The sequence below is a fragment of the Ailuropoda melanoleuca genome, chromosome 10 (assembly GCF_002007445.2).
Source record: "Ailuropoda melanoleuca isolate Jingjing chromosome 10, ASM200744v2, whole genome shotgun sequence".
NCBI classification, from domain to species: domain Eukaryota; kingdom Metazoa; phylum Chordata; class Mammalia; order Carnivora; family Ursidae; genus Ailuropoda; species Ailuropoda melanoleuca.
The window spans coordinates 5,807,201-5,827,189 of NC_048227.1; the positions used below are offsets into that span (position 1 = coordinate 5,807,201).

The 19,989-nt window shown below is 51.9% G+C and overlaps 1 protein-coding gene across 1 annotated transcript in view; it reads left to right on the plus strand.

Annotated features, from left to right (window-relative positions):
- Positions 1–19,989, plus strand: part of LOC100483776 (myosin-16) — a 61,692-nt gene that overhangs the window by 25,943 nt on the left and 15,760 nt on the right. Inside the window, exons 21-35 of the mRNA XM_011231026.3 lie at positions 717–798; positions 3,413–3,586; positions 4,489–4,716; positions 5,221–5,325; positions 7,472–7,558; positions 7,785–7,930; positions 9,085–9,175; positions 9,598–9,654; positions 10,315–10,401; positions 12,153–12,398; positions 13,295–13,412; positions 14,679–14,806; positions 15,165–15,361; positions 17,080–17,212; positions 18,247–18,463. Coding sequence (XP_011229328.2) covers positions 717–798; positions 3,413–3,586; positions 4,489–4,716; positions 5,221–5,325; positions 7,472–7,558; positions 7,785–7,930; positions 9,085–9,175; positions 9,598–9,654; positions 10,315–10,401; positions 12,153–12,398; positions 13,295–13,412; positions 14,679–14,806; positions 15,165–15,361; positions 17,080–17,212; positions 18,247–18,463 — 2,096 coding nt within the window. The remainder of the gene's footprint in view (positions 1–716; positions 799–3,412; positions 3,587–4,488; positions 4,717–5,220; positions 5,326–7,471; positions 7,559–7,784; positions 7,931–9,084; positions 9,176–9,597; positions 9,655–10,314; positions 10,402–12,152; positions 12,399–13,294; positions 13,413–14,678; positions 14,807–15,164; positions 15,362–17,079; positions 17,213–18,246; positions 18,464–19,989) is intronic.

The window sequence follows — 19,989 nt, forward strand, 5'->3', positions numbered from 1 at the left end:
TTTTGGGAGGAGACACAATTCAATCCCTAACAGGAGCCACTTAATATGAATCCTACAAGTCACTTCCCCATATGGATCCATGTGATGATACTATGACAGGGATGTGGGAGGGCCAGCACCCCGTGGAAACTGAGGCCAGAAGGGTGAAGGGCCTGCCCCCCTGTTTCATGAGGAAAGAGTCAAGACTGGAACCCAGAAGCCCTCACTCCAAGCCCTTTACCCTAGAATCATGTTTCCCAGCGGTCTCTCTAAAACCATCATCAGAAAATAGCTCAGGCTCCCCTGGCTGGCATCTGGTTGACTCTGGCTCTTTTCGGTCGTAGTATTAGTAATAATAACAGTAATGAGCACATAAGAACAATAACGAGTTCCTGATATGCACCAGGTCCTCTGCGACCCTGGCTGAAGGCAGGGACACCAGTCAGGAGCTGAGGGTAGGACAGCAGCCCAACCCAACCTGGGGCCTTGGCACACAGGAGGTCCTCAGTAAATGACAGTCCGGTGAAGGTGCCAGGGACAAGGAGGCAGAGTCCAGAAACTGCAGGTGGATAGGCTGCAGAGAGTTATGGGTGATTTCCCGTGGAAGGAAGGGAAGTGCAAGAAGAAATGAGTGGTCTATCTCAGCCTTGTGCTATCTGGGAGGAACCGTTCCATCAAGGAGGCCGGGCCCCAACACTGGCACTTTAATCCACAAGACCCCGGCTTCCTTTTTGCAGAATCAGCCTGAAAGTCATCCAGCGGAACACACGCAAATTCCTGGAGCTGCGTTTCTGGGGCTGGTGGAAGCTCTACAACAAGGTAGGTCTCGGGGGGCCAGCCTGCTGCTGCCGGGGGGCCTGGGTGGAGGTGCCTCTCGGGGGTGGAAGGCCACAGGATCCTGCAGGGACAGTCCAAAAATGAGACGAAGGAGGACTCTAGCCTCCTTCCAGACAGGGGCGAATTCCTCCCTGAGGAACAATCACAGTGTCTTCCCGCCTCATCTCATCCCTCAAAATAACGTCTTGTTAGGATGGAGAGCCTCCCCCAACAGACACTACAAAAAGGGGGCTTGGTTATCAGCGCCTCCCCCTGGGCATGTTGAGGCATCTTCAACTCCTTTAGTGAAGTCCTCATCTTTGGAGCTTGGAGTGACCTCAGGAAATCATGGGGTCTGACCTCCCAGTTCTCAGGTTCTTCTGAGACAGCAGAGAGGGCAGTGAGTCAGCCAGGTGGTGGGGCTGCGGGACCCCAAGCGGCCAGCCTGCCCTTAACCAATGCAGGAGGCCGTGAGCCATCCTCCTGATGCAGGTGGAATCATAGTGGGTGACGGTGTCCCTGCCTCTGGCCCCCGTTCAGGGGGAACACAGTGCTGGGCACCAGAGGAGGCTGGACACAGGGCTGCCACATTCAGGAGCTGGGAGGATGGTGTTGTCTCAAGGGGCAGCCAGGTGGAGGGGCGGGTCCTCTTCCTGTCCCTGCAGCCCCCATGGCTCATGCAGAAGCTTCTATCCCTTCCCCGTGGGAAAGCTATTTCTAACACAGTGCTGGCCACAGGTTCGGAGGACGGATAGTAAGTTCTTCATCCCCAAAGGCACCCGCACACGGGCCAGCCCCCCTCGAGGGCCTGAGATCGCAGAGGAGTCCAGATGAGCATTTCTCAGAGTTCAGTCATCGCTGCTAACTTCCCCACCTGTTCTGTGACAGACCCTCTTTCCTTACGTCAACTCACATTTTTATTTTGAACTTTTTATTTTAAAAGGAAATTTTTTATCCTTATCTGCTTTAATTTCATCCTAAGCAAGCCTTATCCACAAAATGGTGGATCACAAAATGGATTTGACAAGTTCTTTTCCGTTCTTAAAAATTATTTTTAAAAATTATTTATTCAATTTCTTATTCTTAAAGTTACTTTTAAAGTAAATATGTAACAATGAATATCAGAGGGTTTCTATGCGATGCTAAATCTATCTCATCTGTCCCCTTGGTATTTGTATTGCCCTCTGGGAAGTTGCAGACCAACAGCCTTTAAGATTCTTTCAGGCAGAGGGGTGCCTGGGTGGCACAGCTTGGTTAAGCGTCTGCCTTCAGCTCAGGGCGTGATCCCGGCATTATGGGATCGAGCCCCACATTAGGCTCCTCTGCTATGAGCCTGCTTCTTCCTCTCCCATTCCCCCTGCTTGTGTTCCCTCTCTCGCTGGCTGTCTCTATCGCTGTCGAATAAATAAATAAAATCTTTAAAAAAAAAAAAACTTTCAGGCAGGACACCAGTGGTCACAGATGAGGAGACAAAGCCTGGAAACCTCCCAGTTCTTTACTAGAAAGTAAAACCACTAACTAAACACAGCGGGCAAGGCCCTGTTCCAATGAGTAAAAAAGTAAAATAAAATAAAAATCCTTTACTTTTACTTTTTAATTAAGCTCTAATCTTATTTAAGCCAGATAGGATGAGTCAATGGGAAAAAAACAAAACAAAACAACACGTTGTGGGAGGCTCTCACTCGTAGTTGTGTGTTACGTGGACCTGCCACCGTGGCATCCCAGGTCCCCACAGCCCAGGCTGGCAATGAGGCTTCCCTGTCATCTTCCAAGAGAAGTGATGCCTTCTCTCAAACCCATCTCCACAGGATGGGCTTTTCCCTCCAGATAAATGAATCCATTGACCAGGAAAAACCCCAAGGGCCTGTCCCGCCAAGCTCTCCTCAGAGCTCTAGGAACAGGGAAGGCAGGAGGGAGATTTTCAAGGGGCTCGAGATCTAGCAGGGCAGAGGACAGGTGGAGGGAGTTGATGGACCCAGGCACTCTTGAAGGGTAAGAAGGACCAAACGCATGGAGATGTCCGGATGGGCACAGTGGGTGCAGAAGAGCAGGTGCTCCCGGCCGAGGGACAAAGCAGGCCCAGCCCTACAGAGCCCAGAGCAAGAGGGGCAGAGGCCATGAGGCAGGACGTACCAGCTGAGCTGGAGTGGGGTGAGCGAGGCTGTGTCGTGGGAGGCCTGGAAGACCACGTAGGGGAGCAGATGAAAGAAGTAAGTGAGAGAGACAGAGACAGAGACATGGAGAATATACGCAAGACACAGAGATAGACAGAAAGAGACAGAGAGAGGGAGGAATCAGTAAGGGAGAAAGGCAAGGGCAACCAGAGCTCGAATTCAGCCAGGGCTCCCGAGCACACACAATTTGTAGAATGATGTAAGCGCTGGGCGAGGCTAGATGCCAGGGAACAACGAACTTGGTGCGTCATAGGATCAAAGAGCCCCTAAGGATTGGTCCTGAGCAAGGACGGGCCTTCTCTGTGGAGGTTAGGGACGCTTTAGGGCATCTCTTCACAGCTGCAGCAAGAGCTGCTTTCCACCCCAATATGGGTGTGGTCCCGTCTGAGGCAGAGCCCCCACAGCCCATCCCCCAACACAGTATGGTGTTGCTCTCCACTCAGGTCAAGCCGCTCCTGAATGTGGCCCGGCAAGAGGAGGAGATGAAGGCCAAGGAGGAGGAGCTGAGGAACGCCATGTCCAAGACCCAGGAGCTGATGAGCAGGGTAAAGGAGCTGGAGGAGAAGATGGCCACGCTCAGCCAGGAGAAGAATGACCTCACCATCCAGCTACAGGCCGTATGTGGGCCCCTGGAGGGGAGCGGAGGAGGGGATGGGAGCTGGGGGCCCTGGCAACTATCAGGATCCCCAGGGTCACTGAGAGTCAGACCCAGGGAGAGAGGGAGAGCCTTCTGAGAAGCCGTGTGCGAGTGAGATCACAGCGATAAAAGAACCACCCATTGATAGAAGCACCTTCATGGGCTCTACCCCCTTATGCCTCACAGCCACGATTTCCCTTATTGTGCAGACAAAAAACTGAATTTCAGTAATGTTATGCCATGAACCATAAGTCACACAGGTGGTCTGGCTCGACTATGTGGCCAGTTGTCATCCTACAGCACTGACCCCCCCCAGGGAGACCCCAGTGGACACCCAGGTTGTCCCTCTTCTCTTCCTTCCTGTCTGCTTGACCTTTGACAACCCCACCCTCCTCTGAATATCGGTGCCCTCATCCCTAACTGTAGCTTGTGGTAACATCTGCTTGGCTTGCCCCTCAGGGTTGTTATAAGGAGGAACCGTGGGCAGGAAATGGCTTGTTAATACAAAAGTGCTGAATCAGCGCTGGGAGCTCTCTGGGTGGGCAGCCCAGGCCCCACTTACAGATGGAGGAATAGGCATGGCCAGGCTCAGCAGATGCGAGGGCAGAGCCTGCGGTACCCAGTGCTGTGCAGCCGGGCTGTCCTCCATTCTCCTGGACCACCTCTGCTAAAACCTGAACTGGGATCTCGTGAAAATGCAGGTTTAAATGTAGCAGGTGTGAGGCCTGAGACTCGGCATCCGACCCAGCTCTCAGGTGACGCGGCTGGTGGTCTGGGGACAGCACAGCTGGACAATGTTTTGTCGCACACATCGCACGGGGCTCAGAGCTCGTGCCTGGACCCTTCTGGGATCCCTTTGACTGGTGCTCTTTCTTCCACCAGGAGCAAGAGAACCTGATAGATGCCGAGGAGCGTCTGACCCAGATGATGAAGACCAAAATGGAGCTGGAGAGCCAGATCTCGGACATGCGGGAGCGGCTGGAGGAAGAGGAGGGCACAGCAGCCTCCCTGAGCGCCACCAAGCGCAAGCTGGAGGGGGAGATGAGCGACCTCAAGCGGGACCTGGAGGGCCTTGAGACCACACTGGCCAAGACGGAGAAGGAGAAGCAGGTGGGGAGACCCTGGAGCCTGACCGCTCTCCTCGCCAGAACAGGGAAGCCCGTGGGGCTCACACCTGGAGTCCCCACTGTAGCACTGCGCAGGACCCTCGCCACCAGCCACATGGGGCTAGTAACGCAACTTGATGCGATTTAAAATGTGGTTCCTCTGTTGAGCTAGCTGCGTTCTGAGTGCTCAGTAGCCACACGTGGCCAGTGCTACCAGTTGGATCCGCATGTCTGGTGGGGCCTGAGGTCTACTCTGTAAGATACTGCTGACACCTGAGGACTGGGCTTTGAATAGCAAAGGCCTGAACTGGTGGCTCTCGCTGCCCCCCTCACCCTAAGATTCTGATTCGGTTGGCTGGAGTGTGCCCAGGGTGTTCCATTTCTCAGGCTTCCAAGTGACTCTGGACAGCGGCCAAGCTGCAGAGCCCCTCTCTTGGAACAAGTGCCTCCCCTAAGGATGTTCCCAGCCTTAAGGGCCTGTCTCTCTCTCTCCTGCCCCCATTTCCAGGCCCTGGATCACAAGGTCCGCACCCTGACTGGGGACCTCTCGCTCCGGGAAGACTCCATCGCCAAGCTCCAGAAGGAGAAGAGGGCCCTGGAGGAGCTGCACCAGGTAGGTACCACCGGCTTGCGCTGGGCAGAGCAGGTGGAGCTTGGAGACTGGAGACCTGGGTTCAAATCTCGGCTTTGCTGCCCCTCAGCTGGGGGCACAGAGTCTCCCAAAATTTCAGTTTCCTCATCAGTGAAGTGGGCGTTGTTATGTCTTATTGCTGTCCTCCCAGGTCTGTTGTAAGTGGGGTGACCCTGTAATTTATCACCCGAAGTAGGCCAGTCTGAGAGTCCCTGGTGTGCTGGAAGGTATGGTCCCCAGAGTCATCAGGATGAAGTGGGGTGCATAGAAGTGCACTGTGAGTGACGCACCAGGGAACCCTGATACATCTCGGCAACAAAGGGCATGAGCTCTTGTCATGGGAAGACCCACTCAAGTGTTATGGGCTCAGGTCCTAAACGCAGAGCCAGCTCTGACCAGCCACCAGGGCTGACAGTGGCACAGACCACTTCATAGCTCTGAAGACACAGGTACAACGAGCAAGTTGAGGCCCAGAGCCGGGCGGTGGACCCCCATTGCCATGTTTGCTGATACCACGAATGCACAACACATCCCCCGAGGACCTCTCTCTGCTGCTTCTGGAAATACTTCCCCTTAGACTGTGACTGTCAACCATTTCAAACTCAGAGCCCACTTTTATAGCAAATACGGTCGAGTCTCATTATTCGAGGCAATCATGTTCTATAAAGTCACCATGAACACTGAATTAGCAAACACTGAATGTCAGCTTTAAGGGGAAATAGAGGGTTACGTTCCACCAAGCCTCTGGTCACATTTTCCTGAACCAATCAATACATAATACATATTGACGACAATCAACACGTTGCCTTGTTTTACATATGTCTCTGTTGAAAGACGCTATTTAGTCCATACTGTGGATTCCTGAACATCGAGCTCACAGTCAACAGCCCTGTATCTCATGCCTGAACAAAACTTATCTGACACACACATTTCCTCTGTGAGGCACATCACAGCCTTCTTGTGCTTCGCAACAATAGACAGCATGGCAGACCGTGCGTGGGGCCACTTCATACAGCAAAATCACCAAAACAAAAGCACCAAAAATGTAAAAGCCATGGCACTGCATAGACTCTAGAAAAGGACACTTGTTTGCAGTATAAACGGAAACGAGAGGGCAGGGCTCCATCTCATCTGACCGCAGCTGGGAATGTGCACCCGGGACTCCAATGTTTCCCTGCTCTGCGTATGTCTGCGAACGACCGTGAAAGAACCACAAGTATTGATTTGGGATTACAAATAAATTTTAGCTAGTAGGTAAACTGGCAAATAGATAACCCGCAAATAATGAGCATAGACTGTATTTTGGAAGCCTCTCTTACTATCCTAAAATGAAAATTATTAAACTAACATGTAACTTCGAAAAAAATCAGTAACGTTTCCTTCTTTCTTCAGGGGGAAATGAATGGAATGTAATTTGTAATAAATAACGGGGCGTCCGTGTGTCAAAGCTCACACAGATCCACTAGAAGAGGTCGTGAGCAGTAGGCCGCCCACCCGAGCCTGCCTAGGTGGCTGCAGATGGGCACGGAAGGTGTGCTGGGGACGCACATAGTGAAGCGTGGCCGCTGTCCGTGACGCGAGTTTCCAAAATGGTGATGAACTCTCAGGGAAATTTTGACAATAACGAACCTTCTCTCAGTTTTCATGGTAGATCATTCTTTAAAAAATGTAGTCTACACTAAATGAAAAGAAAATGGCTGAGTTATATGGAAAGTGGTGCTGGGTGCTCAGTTCAGAAGAGTCTAATTGTCTGGCTTATGTGACTGCCTGGGTGGGGCATCAAGTGTATGGACTGCAGGATTCTTCATGGTGTTGGACTGCCCAGAGCAAGGCAAGGTGCCCAGCATCCCTGGAGCCACCCGCTAAGTGGTGGTGGGGCCCCCATCATGGTGACAACCAAAAGCCCCCCACAGATCTCTGACACGCCCCAAGGAGAATCAGAGCCCCACTGACGGGTGAGGGCCCACGTGCAGCTAACAGGTGCTCGGGGCTGCTCCCCACCTCACCTGGCACCAGGGGCGGGGTCTCAGTAACTGCCCACTGAGCTCAGAAGTGATGGCAGAGAACCAGGTCTGTTCAGCTGCTCCCACATGGCTCGTGGGACACACGTGTATATCTTTCCCTCCAGAAAACCCTCGACGACCTGCAAGCTGAGGAGGACAAGGTGAACCACCTGACCAAGACCAACAGCAAGCTCAGCACCCAGATCCATGAGGTAATGCCCTGCTGCTGGGGCCAATGCTGTAGCTCAAGAGCCGGGTCCAGCTGGGGCACAGCATCCGCAGATGCATTTGGGGTACTGGGCTGACCCACGCCCTGGGGAAGTGAGGGTCTCTCTGAGGCTACAGCAAAGCAACCAGGCCCAATCTGGTTCCTCATCACATTCTGGCCTCAGACTCACCCTCCACCCCTACTTCCTCTCGTTTTTCTTGTTTCTGCAGCTGGAGGATAACTGGGAGCAAGAAAAGAAAATCCGGGCAGAGGTGGAAAAGGCTCGTCGCAAAGCTGAGAGTGACCTGAAGATGACCATTGACAATCTCAATGAGATGGAAAGGTCCAAGATAGACCTCGAGGAGGTGGTGAAAAAGTATGCCCTTGCAAGCATTCCTTCTGTCCATAACAACATTAGCAGTATCTAGCACTTCCTGGATGGTGCCAGGTGCCGGGCACTGTGCTGTGGGCTCCATGTGCATTACTGCATGTCCCCAGCACCTGCTATGTGCCAGGCTCTGTACCCACCACAGAGGATGTATAGAGGGGGGAGTAGGCGCTGCCCGTGCACAGGGAGCTCCCAGGCTCAACAGGGCCTGTTGGGCACTGGAAAGGAGACTGGTACTAAGCAAGGCACCTGCCCCAAAAGGCAGGGAGTCTTCATAGAAACCCATAAGCTGGACTTTCAAAGATCACAAGGAGTTGAGGGGGTATTTTCTCAGTATTGCTCTGGCAATAACAGGGGAGACAGGTGGAGCAGAGAAACACTGGAAGCAGGAAAGCAATGGGAAGGCTACTGCAACAGTCCGGGTGTAAACCTGAACTAAGTAAGAGGCTGAGGGGATGGAGGTAAGGAGTCAGACAAGGAAAGCTCCCGGGGAGTGGAATTTGGACAATGCATCTTTGAGGAGCATTTTGCTAAGGCAGTTTCACAGCACCACGGACTGCTAGAAGGGTGGGCAGCTCGCTCTGCATCTCGGCACGTTTCGTCTGTGGCATGGCCAGCCAGGGGGTGCACAGGACCTTGACCATCCTGCCCATCCACTTGGCCTCTGGCGTCTTAGTTCTCACATGTGGGCTGCTTGGTGTATGGAACCCACATGTCAGAAGGAGACACCCTTTCATGGAAAGTTTTTAGAGGAAAATTTTCCCTAAAAAGGCAAAGCATCCAGGTGATTCTGGAGCCCCTAGAATGTGAGCTGTGCCAGAGCAGTCATGTCTGTCTGGTTCATTCACTGATGTGTCCCCAGAACCCCAAATAACATCTGGCACATAGTAGATACCCAATAAACTTCTACCAAATTAGGAAGTGCATGAGCGAATGAATAAGCAGCTGGAAAGCGTGTGCAGAAAATTCTGGGCTCTGCAGGGTGAGACCTTCTGGGCGTCACCCCAGACTGCCAGGCGCTGGGGGATGAGTGGGTTTCAGTAAGTTCCACGCCTCCTCCAGCAGCCCAGGTTCTGTTTCCTCGCCAGTGGCTGATCTCCCCTCAGAGCTTTTCTCTCAGGAGAGCAAACCTTCTCTTGCAGGAGGGATATGGAAATCAATTCTGTCAACTCTAAATATGAGGATGAGCAGTCTCTGAATTCCACACTCCAGCGGAAACTAAAGGAACACCAGGTGCGTCCAGGACTGAGAGGACAGAGCTCTCCTGAAATGCACTTCCAGGCACCTTTGCTCCCATCAGCTGCTTGGCCACCTGGGTTTCCCGAGGAGCAAGACTGCCCCAGAGTCCTTGAGACTGATCCATGTTCACCTCACACCAGCTTTGAGTCAAAGCCCCTACAATGATTACAAGGCCCTCCACAGTCTGCCCCTGTTCCCTCCCTGACCTTGTCACCCAGCCTGCCCCCACCACATACCCCAGCCTCCCTCCTGCCTCAGGGCCATTGCACACACTCTCTGTGCCGTTTCCCTCTGCTTTTGATGGTGTCCATCATACACTCGGCAACTTGCCATCATTTCCATACTAAAAGACCAAGTGGGTAAGTTTGTAACTTCACCCGGGAGAGATAACCCCTCTTTGCTTATTTGTCTGCTAGGCCCGAATTGAGGAGCTGGAGGAAGAACTGGAAGCTGAGCGGGCAATGAGAGCCAAGGTAAATGAAATACTTCCGCACTTCCGGAGTCTGAGGACCCAGTGCCAGCCACAATCCAACCGTAAACGGACACTCCACTCAGGAAAGCAAGAGGACAGGTTTCCAGTTGAAAAGGCCTCGTTGATTCTCGAGCTGTGCACCAGGCACGGTGCTACATGAGCAATATTAATTATGATGTAAGATGCTAAGATACTATTTCTGGTGTGAGTCCAAGGAGAGGAGGCTAGTTCTGCCCGGGGCAGGTAGAGGAGGCAAAATTAGCCCGGGGACGCGGAGACTGAATGCAACAGACTGACACCGGCAAGAACTTCTAGGCAAAGGGAAGAAATAGCACCTCTCTGCCCAGTTACAAAGAATGGAAGGAGTCTTTACGGTGGGGTCCTGCGGAGGCTGAAGCCAGAAAGCTGGTGGGAGATGAATCCTCACACACCTAAACTCCAGATTCAGCCAAACCCAGCCGGGGGTAGGAAAGGCGGGTAGACCCACCCAGTGCGGAAGGACACAGGCATCCTTCACTGAGCATGTGGGGTGGCAGGCAGAGGGCAGAACTCCCCAAGTGCAGGCCCCCAGCCTCACAGACACCATGCAATCACTGTAGTCTTTACCAGGGAAGAGGGGGCTCCTGCACGTCTCCCGTCATGGTCATTTGATCTTCCCCAGGTGGAGAAACAACGCAGTGACCTGTCCCGGGACCTTGAAGACCTTAGTGACAGGCTGGAAGAAGCTGGGGGAGCCACATCTGCTCAGGTATCATCCTCAGGGGACCAGGAACCCCAATTCCGGCCAGCCTGCAGGGAGAAAAAAAATCGCTGGATGATGAGCAATGGGGAAAAGCCCAGTTAGTTCTTGCTGAATTTCTGGGACTAACATGAGGAGAAAACAATAATAAAGAAGAGGCAAGAGAGGGGCTGGTTTGGTCCCCTTTCTGCTGGGGCTCCTTAGCTCAGTGGTGTTGACAGAAGCAGCACTGGACTGAAGGCATAGGGCAGGGGCTGTAAGATTCGTGTTTATAGAAAATGTAAGCTGCAGTAAGGCCAGCAGATCAGGAAAGGATTGCCACTAAAGAGACAGTCTGTGACAGCTCCCAAGAAGAGGGGCATGCCGTGCAGGGCCACACGGGGAGGCACCAAGGTCAGCGGGAGGCAAGACCAAGGGGAAATTGTAGGCGAGAGCCTTTACTGTGGTTTCTGAGGAAGGAATGGGGGAGGCAGAGTAAGCAGGCTTAGGATGGGCTAGTTTGGATCATTTCAGCAGGCTCTAGGGCACAAAGGCTGTCCCTAGTTGTCTGGTACCTGGCCATGGGGGTACGGAGGGCAGGTTAGACTGGCTGAGAGTGTGAGAACCCCATAGAGGAGGGGCTGGAGGTATGGGCTCTAGAGTGGTTGCTTTCCATTGGAAATCCAGTTTTTTGCTATCTCCAGGAGTTAGCTAACCCTGGGGAGGGGCTGTCCTTCCAGGGTCAGCAAAGCCCCAGATGTCAAAGCATCAGAATACAGAAAATAAAGACATGGTTATACAGTGGGGCGACCCCACACTCCCAGGGCTGGAATCCAAGCCGAGCCTCTGGTGTGGAATGCATCTTCCTCTAATTCACATAAAGGGATCATGGAGACTGGCAGAAGCCACTTGAAGCTCTCCTTCTAATTCTGTGTAGTCAGGTGTCTTACAACTTCGGACCCTGGGTCAGAGCTGAGAGCAGGAATGTGGAAAGCATCCCTTAGCACTGGAAGGCTCCCTAGACTCCACGTCCCACCCCCTCACCATTTTGGCCACAGTCTGCTCGCTGTGGAGGGGCCTGCTGAGCTGGTGCCCAGCTGTGGTCAGGGTCCCAGGAGGACAGGCAGTAAGAAGGGATGACATCTAGTGATGCAGGGCAAGTTAAGGGAACAACAGGATTTGGGGCACCAGGGGGATGGGAGGAGGTGGGGTCATGGGGCTATGTGACATGGGGAGCCACAGAGCAGGGGCTGCCTGTGGGGCTCCTTCTGGAGGCTCAAGCAGAGTGTGTCCCAGGCCTCTCTCCTATCTGCTGGTGGGTTGCCGGCAATCTCTGGTGTTCCCTGCTTATAGCTGCATCACTCCAATCCCTGCCTCCGTGGTCATGTGGCCTTCTTCTTCTATGTCTCCCTGGATCCAAATATCTCTCCTCTTAAAAGGACAACCAGCCATTGGGTTAGGGCCCTCCCTAATCCAGTTACGACATTTTAACTTGTTTATATCTGCGAAGACCCTATTTCCAAATAAGGTCACATTCACAGGTATCTGGGGTTAAGAATTGGTTGAGCTTATCTTTTTAGGAGGCACAATTCAAGGCACAAGGCTATCTAAACGAATCTGGTGGGCAATCCTCCCAGAGGCTCAGGATGGATATTTCCATCCAGACATCCTATCAGTGGGGTGCAGAAATAGCAGGGGACCGCTGAGCACGTGGGCAGTGTCCGCCCTCAGGCCGCCAGTGCCGGTCAGTTCTGCTAAACTCCGCTTCTCCTCTCTCCCAGATTGAGCAGAACCGCAAGCGGGAGGCGGAGCTGCTAAAGCTGAGGCGGGAGCTGGAGGAGGCAGCCCTGCAGAGCGAGGCAGCGGCCTCCACGCTGCGCAAGAAGCACACGGACTCCATGGCCGAGCTGACAGAGCACGTGGAGAACCTGCAGAGGGTCAAGTCCAAGCTGGAGAAGGACAAGCAGGTCATGAAGGCTGAGATCGACGACCTCAATGCCAGCATGGAGACCGCGCAGAAGTCCAAGGTGAGGGAGGAACCCCGCAGAACCACAGGGGGGTGACCCAGCATCCAGCCGCTTCGCAAATATTTCCTGAGCCCCCTGGCAAGCCCGAGGCATGTTCTGGATGTTGTAAAGGGAACCGAGATGAGCCCATCCCAGACCCTAATGGATGGTATATGACCTTGGCCAAGTTCATAATCTAACTGTGCCTCAGTTTCCTCATCTGTAAAATGGACACGTTAATAATTCCTACTCCATAGCTCTGTTGTGAGGGCTACAACCGTCCCTGGCATATAAGAAAAGCTTGATAAATGTGAGCTATTAAGATGACCATTACATCAGGACAACTACATCCTCAAGGAGCTGGGAGACTAGTAGGATAAATGCATACATCACCACAATGAAAAAGGGGTATATGGCAAGAGGGAAAAGCGAAAAAGCCATTCAACATGCATTTACCAAGCATCTGGCATGTGAAGAGCCTTCTTGTGACATGAGGGCAAGGGGGGGTCCAAAGGTGAGCAGGGAGGATGCTTTGGGGTCCCTGTTGCAGCTAACTAGTATTCCACACTTCAGACACTCACGAGGCATCTTCACAGACCCTAGTTTATCTGCAGACTCCTGCACTTATGCTAGTACTTTTTCTTAAACTGACCAGTTGCATTTTCTTACTGGGTGAGGTCTGCAGGGGTCCGGAGTGGCCATAAAAGGGAGATGAGCCAGAGAGTGAGGGTTTGTGTGCCAACCCAAAGGCTCTACGTTTATGTTGGTAGACACGGTGAGCTAGGGTGGCAGGAAGATGGTTCTGAGACAGGGACGTTCTCGAAGGACTAGGCAGGCAGTCTGCACTAGGGGAACCCGGTGGGAAGCAGGGAGGGCCTGCTCCCCATTTCCCCACCGGGTTCATTCCGCCTGAGCAGATGAATGCTGAGGCCCACATCCGAAAGCTGGAAGACAGCTTATCAGAAGCCAACGCCAAGGTGGCTGAGCTGGAGCGAAACCAGGCAGAAATCAACGCCATCAGGACCCGCCTGCAAGGTGAGCTGGTCCCTCCCTGCAGCTTCCGGAGGAAACGTGTGTGGAACAGAGCAGGGATCCTCAAGGGAACTGAAGGAGTAGCTGGGTCCTCTTCCCAGAGCTTTCTTGGCCTTGGAAAATTCACATCCCCTGTGATGAGACAGGAGATTTGATTCACCTACCAAGTGCTCCAAGTATCATCTTTACGGCATATGTAACAGGAAACACTATTCAAAGCATTTCCCTCCCAGTTCTGTCAACCACCCTGTGACATCAGTGGGAGGGCAAACACAATTTTTAAACATTTAAAACATGACCCGCATACTAACAGACAGTGAACATGTGTCACTAATGAAGGAGCCAGAAAACGGCACACCTGCCTTCAAAGAGCATTTGAGGGCCAGAGATTAACACAGTCGGTTGGGGAAGGGATGCTTGCATATAACTTTGCTAACAGATGCAAAACCAGTTAATGTCTCACAACACAATAATACTGCAACCTCTGGGTTTGGTTTGGTTTTGTTTTTTACCAGAAGCAATCCTTTGCATCTCTAGGGCAAAAATAATTTGCAACTTACCACTATTCACTTAACACCTAACTTTGCTGAGGCTGGGCTCTAATCTGCAGTAAACAGCAAGCCAAACAACCACACTACTCCCTGAGAGGAGTAAACACTCCTTAGGCCAGTTAGACAATGTTCCAGTGTGAAACCAGAGACCCTGCTGGCAGCTTTTGGCCTTATTTTCCACATCCTGAGTACTTTTGAAAATCAATATCCCCATTTGATAGATAAGAAAAGGGAAGCTCAGTGAGACGAGGTAACTTGCCACAAAACTAACGACTTCCAGAGCAGAACTGGAAATCCCTGCTCGTCCTCTCTGGCTCGTGCACGTCTTCGTGGCCTCTGGCCCCAACAGTCAGTTCACAGACGACAAGGGTATAGATTCAGGGACCGTGACAATTAATTTTTCAAAGTAAACACTCTGCCCCACGTTTCCTTCAAGCTTGTTTGCTGTATCTTATGCCAGGGGCTGGGACTTCATGATCGGAAGCCCTGCCCCCCATGCAAGATGCCTGGATGTTGGCAATGCTTGGACAACTGCTCCTCTCCTGGGCTCATTTAATTTAGGCAGCTTGTAAGGATTCACCATGCTCCCCTTGCCAGCTCAGTTGGCCAAGTCACCATATTTATTGGGTACTTTGGGAACACTGCACTGGCGGAGCTTAGGATCTGGCTGGGGAGCCAGTTTTCCATCCAATGTTTCTCCCATTCCCTTCTCACCCAGCTGAAAATGGGGAGCTGAGCCGGGAATATGAAGAATCCCAGAGCCGGCTCAACCAAATCCTGCGGATAAAGACATCACTGACATCACAGGTGGATGATTACAAGAGGCAGCTGGATGAAGAATCCAAGGTTTGTGTGGGGATGGGGTCGGGGGTGACGAAGCTGTCTTTCTGAAGAAAGTTACAGGTTATAAAGATGTAGAAGGAACATGAAAAATATGATTCAATAGCAAGTTAAAAAGTTAACTATAAAACTATGGTACACCATGTGGACGATTAAATGAAACTGACAAAATTCCATATCCTCGTGGCCAGTAATGGGAACGAAACAAGGAAAATAAACCCTAATGGTTTGGGTTGTAGAAGCAGGTGTCCTTTTCCCCCTTTACTTGCTGCAGTGTTGATCCAACGTTGTGTATATCTAAGCCATGGCCCTGGGGGCCACAGGGACCAGTAAGGCCTCTGACGGGCTCAGCTGGTCTCCGCAGTCTCGCAGTGCGGCCATGGTGAGTCTTGCCAACACCAAGCATGACCTAGACCTGGTGAAGGAGCAGCTGGAGGAGGAGCAGGGAGGCAAGTCGGAGCTGCAGCGCCTCGTGTCCAAGCTCAACACTGAGGTGACCACCTGGAGGACCAAGTATGAGACCGATGCCATCCAGAGGACTGAGGAGCTGGAGGAGACCAAGTGAGTGTCACCCTGCACTGGACAGCAGGAGGGCTGGGGTGGGGGTGGCACGGGGAGGGGGGATGACCACGTCAGCCACCGCGGAGGCCAGGGCCATAGCCAGAAGAAGGCAGTTCACAGGCTCCTCTTAAGGGGCGGGGGGGATGCGTGTCTGGACAGCGAAGCCCACTTTGTGCCCTCGGCAGAATACCCAGCCTTCGGGTTCCCTCTTCAAGGCTCTCTATGTCCTCTGCCTTAAAGTGCTCAGCTCCCCGAGATGCCCTTCAACAGATGACTGGATTAAGAAGCTGTGGTCCATATATACAATGGAATATTACTCAGCTATCAGAAAGAACGAATTCTCAACATTTGCTGCAACATGGACGGCACTGGAGGAGATAATGCTAAGTGAAATAAGTCAAGCAGAGAAAGACAATTATCATATGATTTCTCTCATCTATGGAACATAAGAACTAGGATGATCGGTAGGGGAAGAAAGGGATAAAGAAAAGGGGGGTAATCAGAAGGGGGAATGAAACATGAGAGACTATGGACTATGAGAAACAAACTGAAGACTTCAGAGGGGAGGGGGTGGGGGAATGGGATAGACTGGTGATGGGTAGTAAGGAGGGCACGTATTGCATGGTGCACTGGGTGTTATACGCAACTAATGAAGCATCAAACTTTACATCGGAATCTGGGGATGTACTGTATGGTGATTAACATAATATAATAATTTTTAAAAAAAGTGCTCAGCTCCCTGCAGGGAGGTCAGGAGCAGGGTCTCCACCTCCAGGCAGGGCTTTTCTGCCCCTAAAGTACTTGGGAAGCTTCCACATGTCTGGTGGGTCTGGGGCACGGCCTCTGGATGATGCTGGGAGGATGCGGACCACACTCAGCATCAAGGGCCCTCACTCTGCCAGTCCTGCTCTGTGCTAAATGCCTTCAAATCTCGTGAGCTTTCTTCCTCATTTGTAAACTAGAGAAGTGGATACTCTGCTTGACGGGCCTGAGGAAATAAGAGTGGACACATGAATGTGGCTCTGAGCTGCCTTCTCGTATAGGAAGAGGCTGGCTTGGTTAGCCATGGGAAGCCCTGCATGTGAGCCTTCCTGCAGCAGGCAGCGAGGGGACCCTGGCCTCCTTGCTGGTGCCTCCTGCCCATTGGGGTTTGTGGCAACAAGAAAGCAATAAGCACAGCGGCCTCCAGCTGACATAAATCTCTTATCAAAAGCTCTTCATACGATGAACCTAAATCTGCGTCCTGCAGCTCCCATGTCCTGTCCTCCAGCCCTTTTCTATTTTCTGTTGAAAGTGTCCCTGAGCTGCCTGGTCCCACTCCAAATCTCAGGCTGAATCTCAACCCCTCACCTCTCTCTGCCTGGACCTTCTTCCCCAGACACCTGCAGGGTCCTCACCTTCCTCTTCCTCTGCTCATGTGTCCCCTTCACTGCCTTATTTTCTCCACAGTGCTTATGTCTCTGTGTCTACCCCCCATCTAGAGCAGAAGTTTCATGAGGGCAGGGGTCTTGGTCTGTTTCTCTAATGCCTAAAACGATACCTGACACAGAGGAGAAACAATAAATAGTTGTTGGACGGACGGTGACTGCTTCCCTCAAACACTCTCCATTTCATCTGCATCTTCCCCACCGTGGCACCGGAGCTCAGCATCACAAACCCAGCTCTCAGCCCATGGGCTCCTCTGTTTCCCTGACGGCCTCTCTTGCTCTCGCCCACAGGAGGAAACTGGCTGCCAGGCTCCAGGAAGCAGAAGAGACAGCTGAAGCTGCCCAGGCCCGGGCTGCCTCCCTCGAGAAAAATAAACAGCGCCTCCAGGCAGAAGTCGAGGACCTCACCATCGACTTGGAGAAGGTCAGGGGGTCAAATGCTCGCTGGGTCCAAGAGACCTCAGGGAGCTGGATGAAACTATCACATGTCTGGGCTTAGCAAGACGAAACAGATGGTCCAATAGGATGGAGCACAGGGTCTGTATTCAGGCCTCCTGGACATGGGCTCCTGCCTGATCTTAATACTCAACAGGCCACTATTCAAATAGGTCTGTGATGAGGACAAAACTTAGTCCCGGGAAGTCATGCAACTACTGTCTTTGTTCCCCTTTTCCTCATGCAAACCACATCCCACACACTTTGTGTGGCTAAATATTGTTTGCATCCCCGGTGCAGACTGATCTGCAAGTCTCCAGGCCGAATTAAATAAGATTTCCACCGGCACACAGCAACCTGGTCTTGGCCTAGATAGGGAATCATTTCATGCCAGCAGTGACGGCTACGAAGGCAGAGGGTCATATCCACGTGAGAGGCTTCAGGAAAATAGTCCCAAAACCTGAAAACCTTTTGCTCCCTGCCCCCACAATTAAGAAATTAAGCAAAAATTTCCAAAATCCACTACTGCACCACAGCAAAAACATAGTTGCCCGACAGTTACAAAAAAGGTGAAAGGTTTATGAAAAATAAGGTCTGAGAAAAATTAGCTTTGATTCACAAGAAAAATAACACCAAAGCCATCCCTGAGTTGAACAATGACATATAACACATATTAGTAAATTACAGAGAAATAGGTAATGGAGAGTTGGGTGAATGTTTTTAAATCTGGGAAGGCTGCTGTGGCCCGATCGCTCATTTTACACCTAAAAAATTCGAGCCCGGGAAGGTAAGATGGACTGCCCAAGGTGGCACATCTAGTAGCAGAAGCTTAAGAAGTGGGACGCGGCTCTTTCCAGACTCTCTGCCCCGTGCTTGTGCCACACATGTGGAATTATCTCCCAGTCCCCGAGAAGTCTGAGGTCACCAGTTACTGGGCAGGCGTGGGGAAGGTAGGGAGGAGGGCAGAGGAGGGGAAGGGGCTGGAAAGTCAGACCCCTGGAGACCATTCCCACCTCTCCCTAGGCCAATGCTGCAGCCGCTGCCTTGGACAAGAAGCAGCGGGTCTTTGACAAGATGCTGGCCGAGTGGCAGCAGAAGTGCGAAGAGCTGCAGGTGGAGGTGGACAGCTCGCAGAAGGAGTGCCGCATGTACATGACAGAGAGCTTCAAGATCAAGACCGCCTACGAGGAGTCCCTGGAGCACCTGGAGTCGGCGAAGAAAGAGAACAAGACTCTGCAGGGTGAGTCTGAGGGCAAGGGACAAAGACACAGGCAGGGCCTCCTTCCTCTTGAGTGCGTCATGGGTTTGAGCACTTGGCACATCGTCGGCACCAATACTGTGTAGCAGCACTCAGGCACTCAGCAACAGGACTTCAAGCAGGTGAGTCACTTAAACTTTCTGTGCCTCAGTTTCCTCACCTGTAAGTTGGGGCCATAATGCCTTCCTTGTAAGGTTGTGGTGACAGTGAAACAAGATGTGTGAAATGTCACTCAGTAGAGTGGCTGGCACAAATAAGGGCTCAGTAGATTTTGTGTATTGTAATATACATATTCGTGTAAGATTTCTCATGAATAGGAGGCCTCGGGCTGGAATTTCATTCTGTTGGATGCTATTTGAAGAATGCTGCCTATCTGTTGAAGATCATTTTGCCATACAGAGATCTGACTGCATTACTTGCTTTTATGGCAGGTGCAAATTTCTAATCACAAAATCAGTTGTGCAAGAGAAGCCAGTATTTTTATTTTCAAGAACTGTTTTTGGATCCCTGTTCTGCCGAGCAGCAAACGAAATCTCAGTCAATACCCTAAATTTGGGTTAGGTGCCTGATGGAGGGTAGAAGCAGATGGTCCCTGACTGTCCCCAAATCTGCCCAAGATCCTAGGAGTCTCTCCCTGGGGGAGATGTCAGCTTACAGGGGAGAATTGTGTGAGCCCAGGATTTGAGATATCAAGGCTCTGCTTTTGTAACCTCAAAAGTCTAAGTACTAAAGGACCTGAATATAAATACATGAGTTAAGATTAGGAAGGAACAACTAGAACACCCAGGTCAAGGTTGCCTGGACTAGAAGAGGGCAGAAAATAGGAGGGCCAATGGCCCAGGGCTCTGCCTCCTCCCCTACCCACCTCCGTTCCCCATCCACACCCTCCCACCAGCTCCTGGTACAGACGATAAAACTCTCAGCTAACATAGGGGTTAAGAGCAGAGGAATATGCACCTCACCTGGCAGGTGAAGCACAGGTGAGAAAAAAGACTTGTAAAGCAGCCCCAGCCTGGTGGGAGCTACGGAGGAGAGAGGCCAAGTAGCCTGCCTGGGCTGAGAGGATGTGAAGCAGCATCACACTGTTCCTTGTGGTCACAGAGCAGTGTAGTGGGGAATGTTCCGGAAACAGCCACTATGTTCAGGGACAGGTGATGGGAAGCCATGTGGGTTACAGATGTGCCTATGATGCCAGCACAGGTGGACACCAAGAGCTGAGACTTAGATGATGCTGCCAGTGCTCTCCAAACCCCACCTGGAACTTAGAAATCCAGGTAGGGGGAGACCCTGGATTAAAGGAGATTTCTCTGAACTCAGGGAGGCTTGATGTGGAAATGGAGTTTGGTCAGGGAGTAATCAGGACACTTACATTTCCTGGACACCTCTGGTTGTGGGCTGAGATTTATCATTGCTCCAAGGTGTTGTAAGTCCCTGGGAATTCCTCTGGGTGGGCAACAGAGGTCTCCCAAATGAGGAAGGAGATCAGAAAGGCTCTCATTCTCCCACCT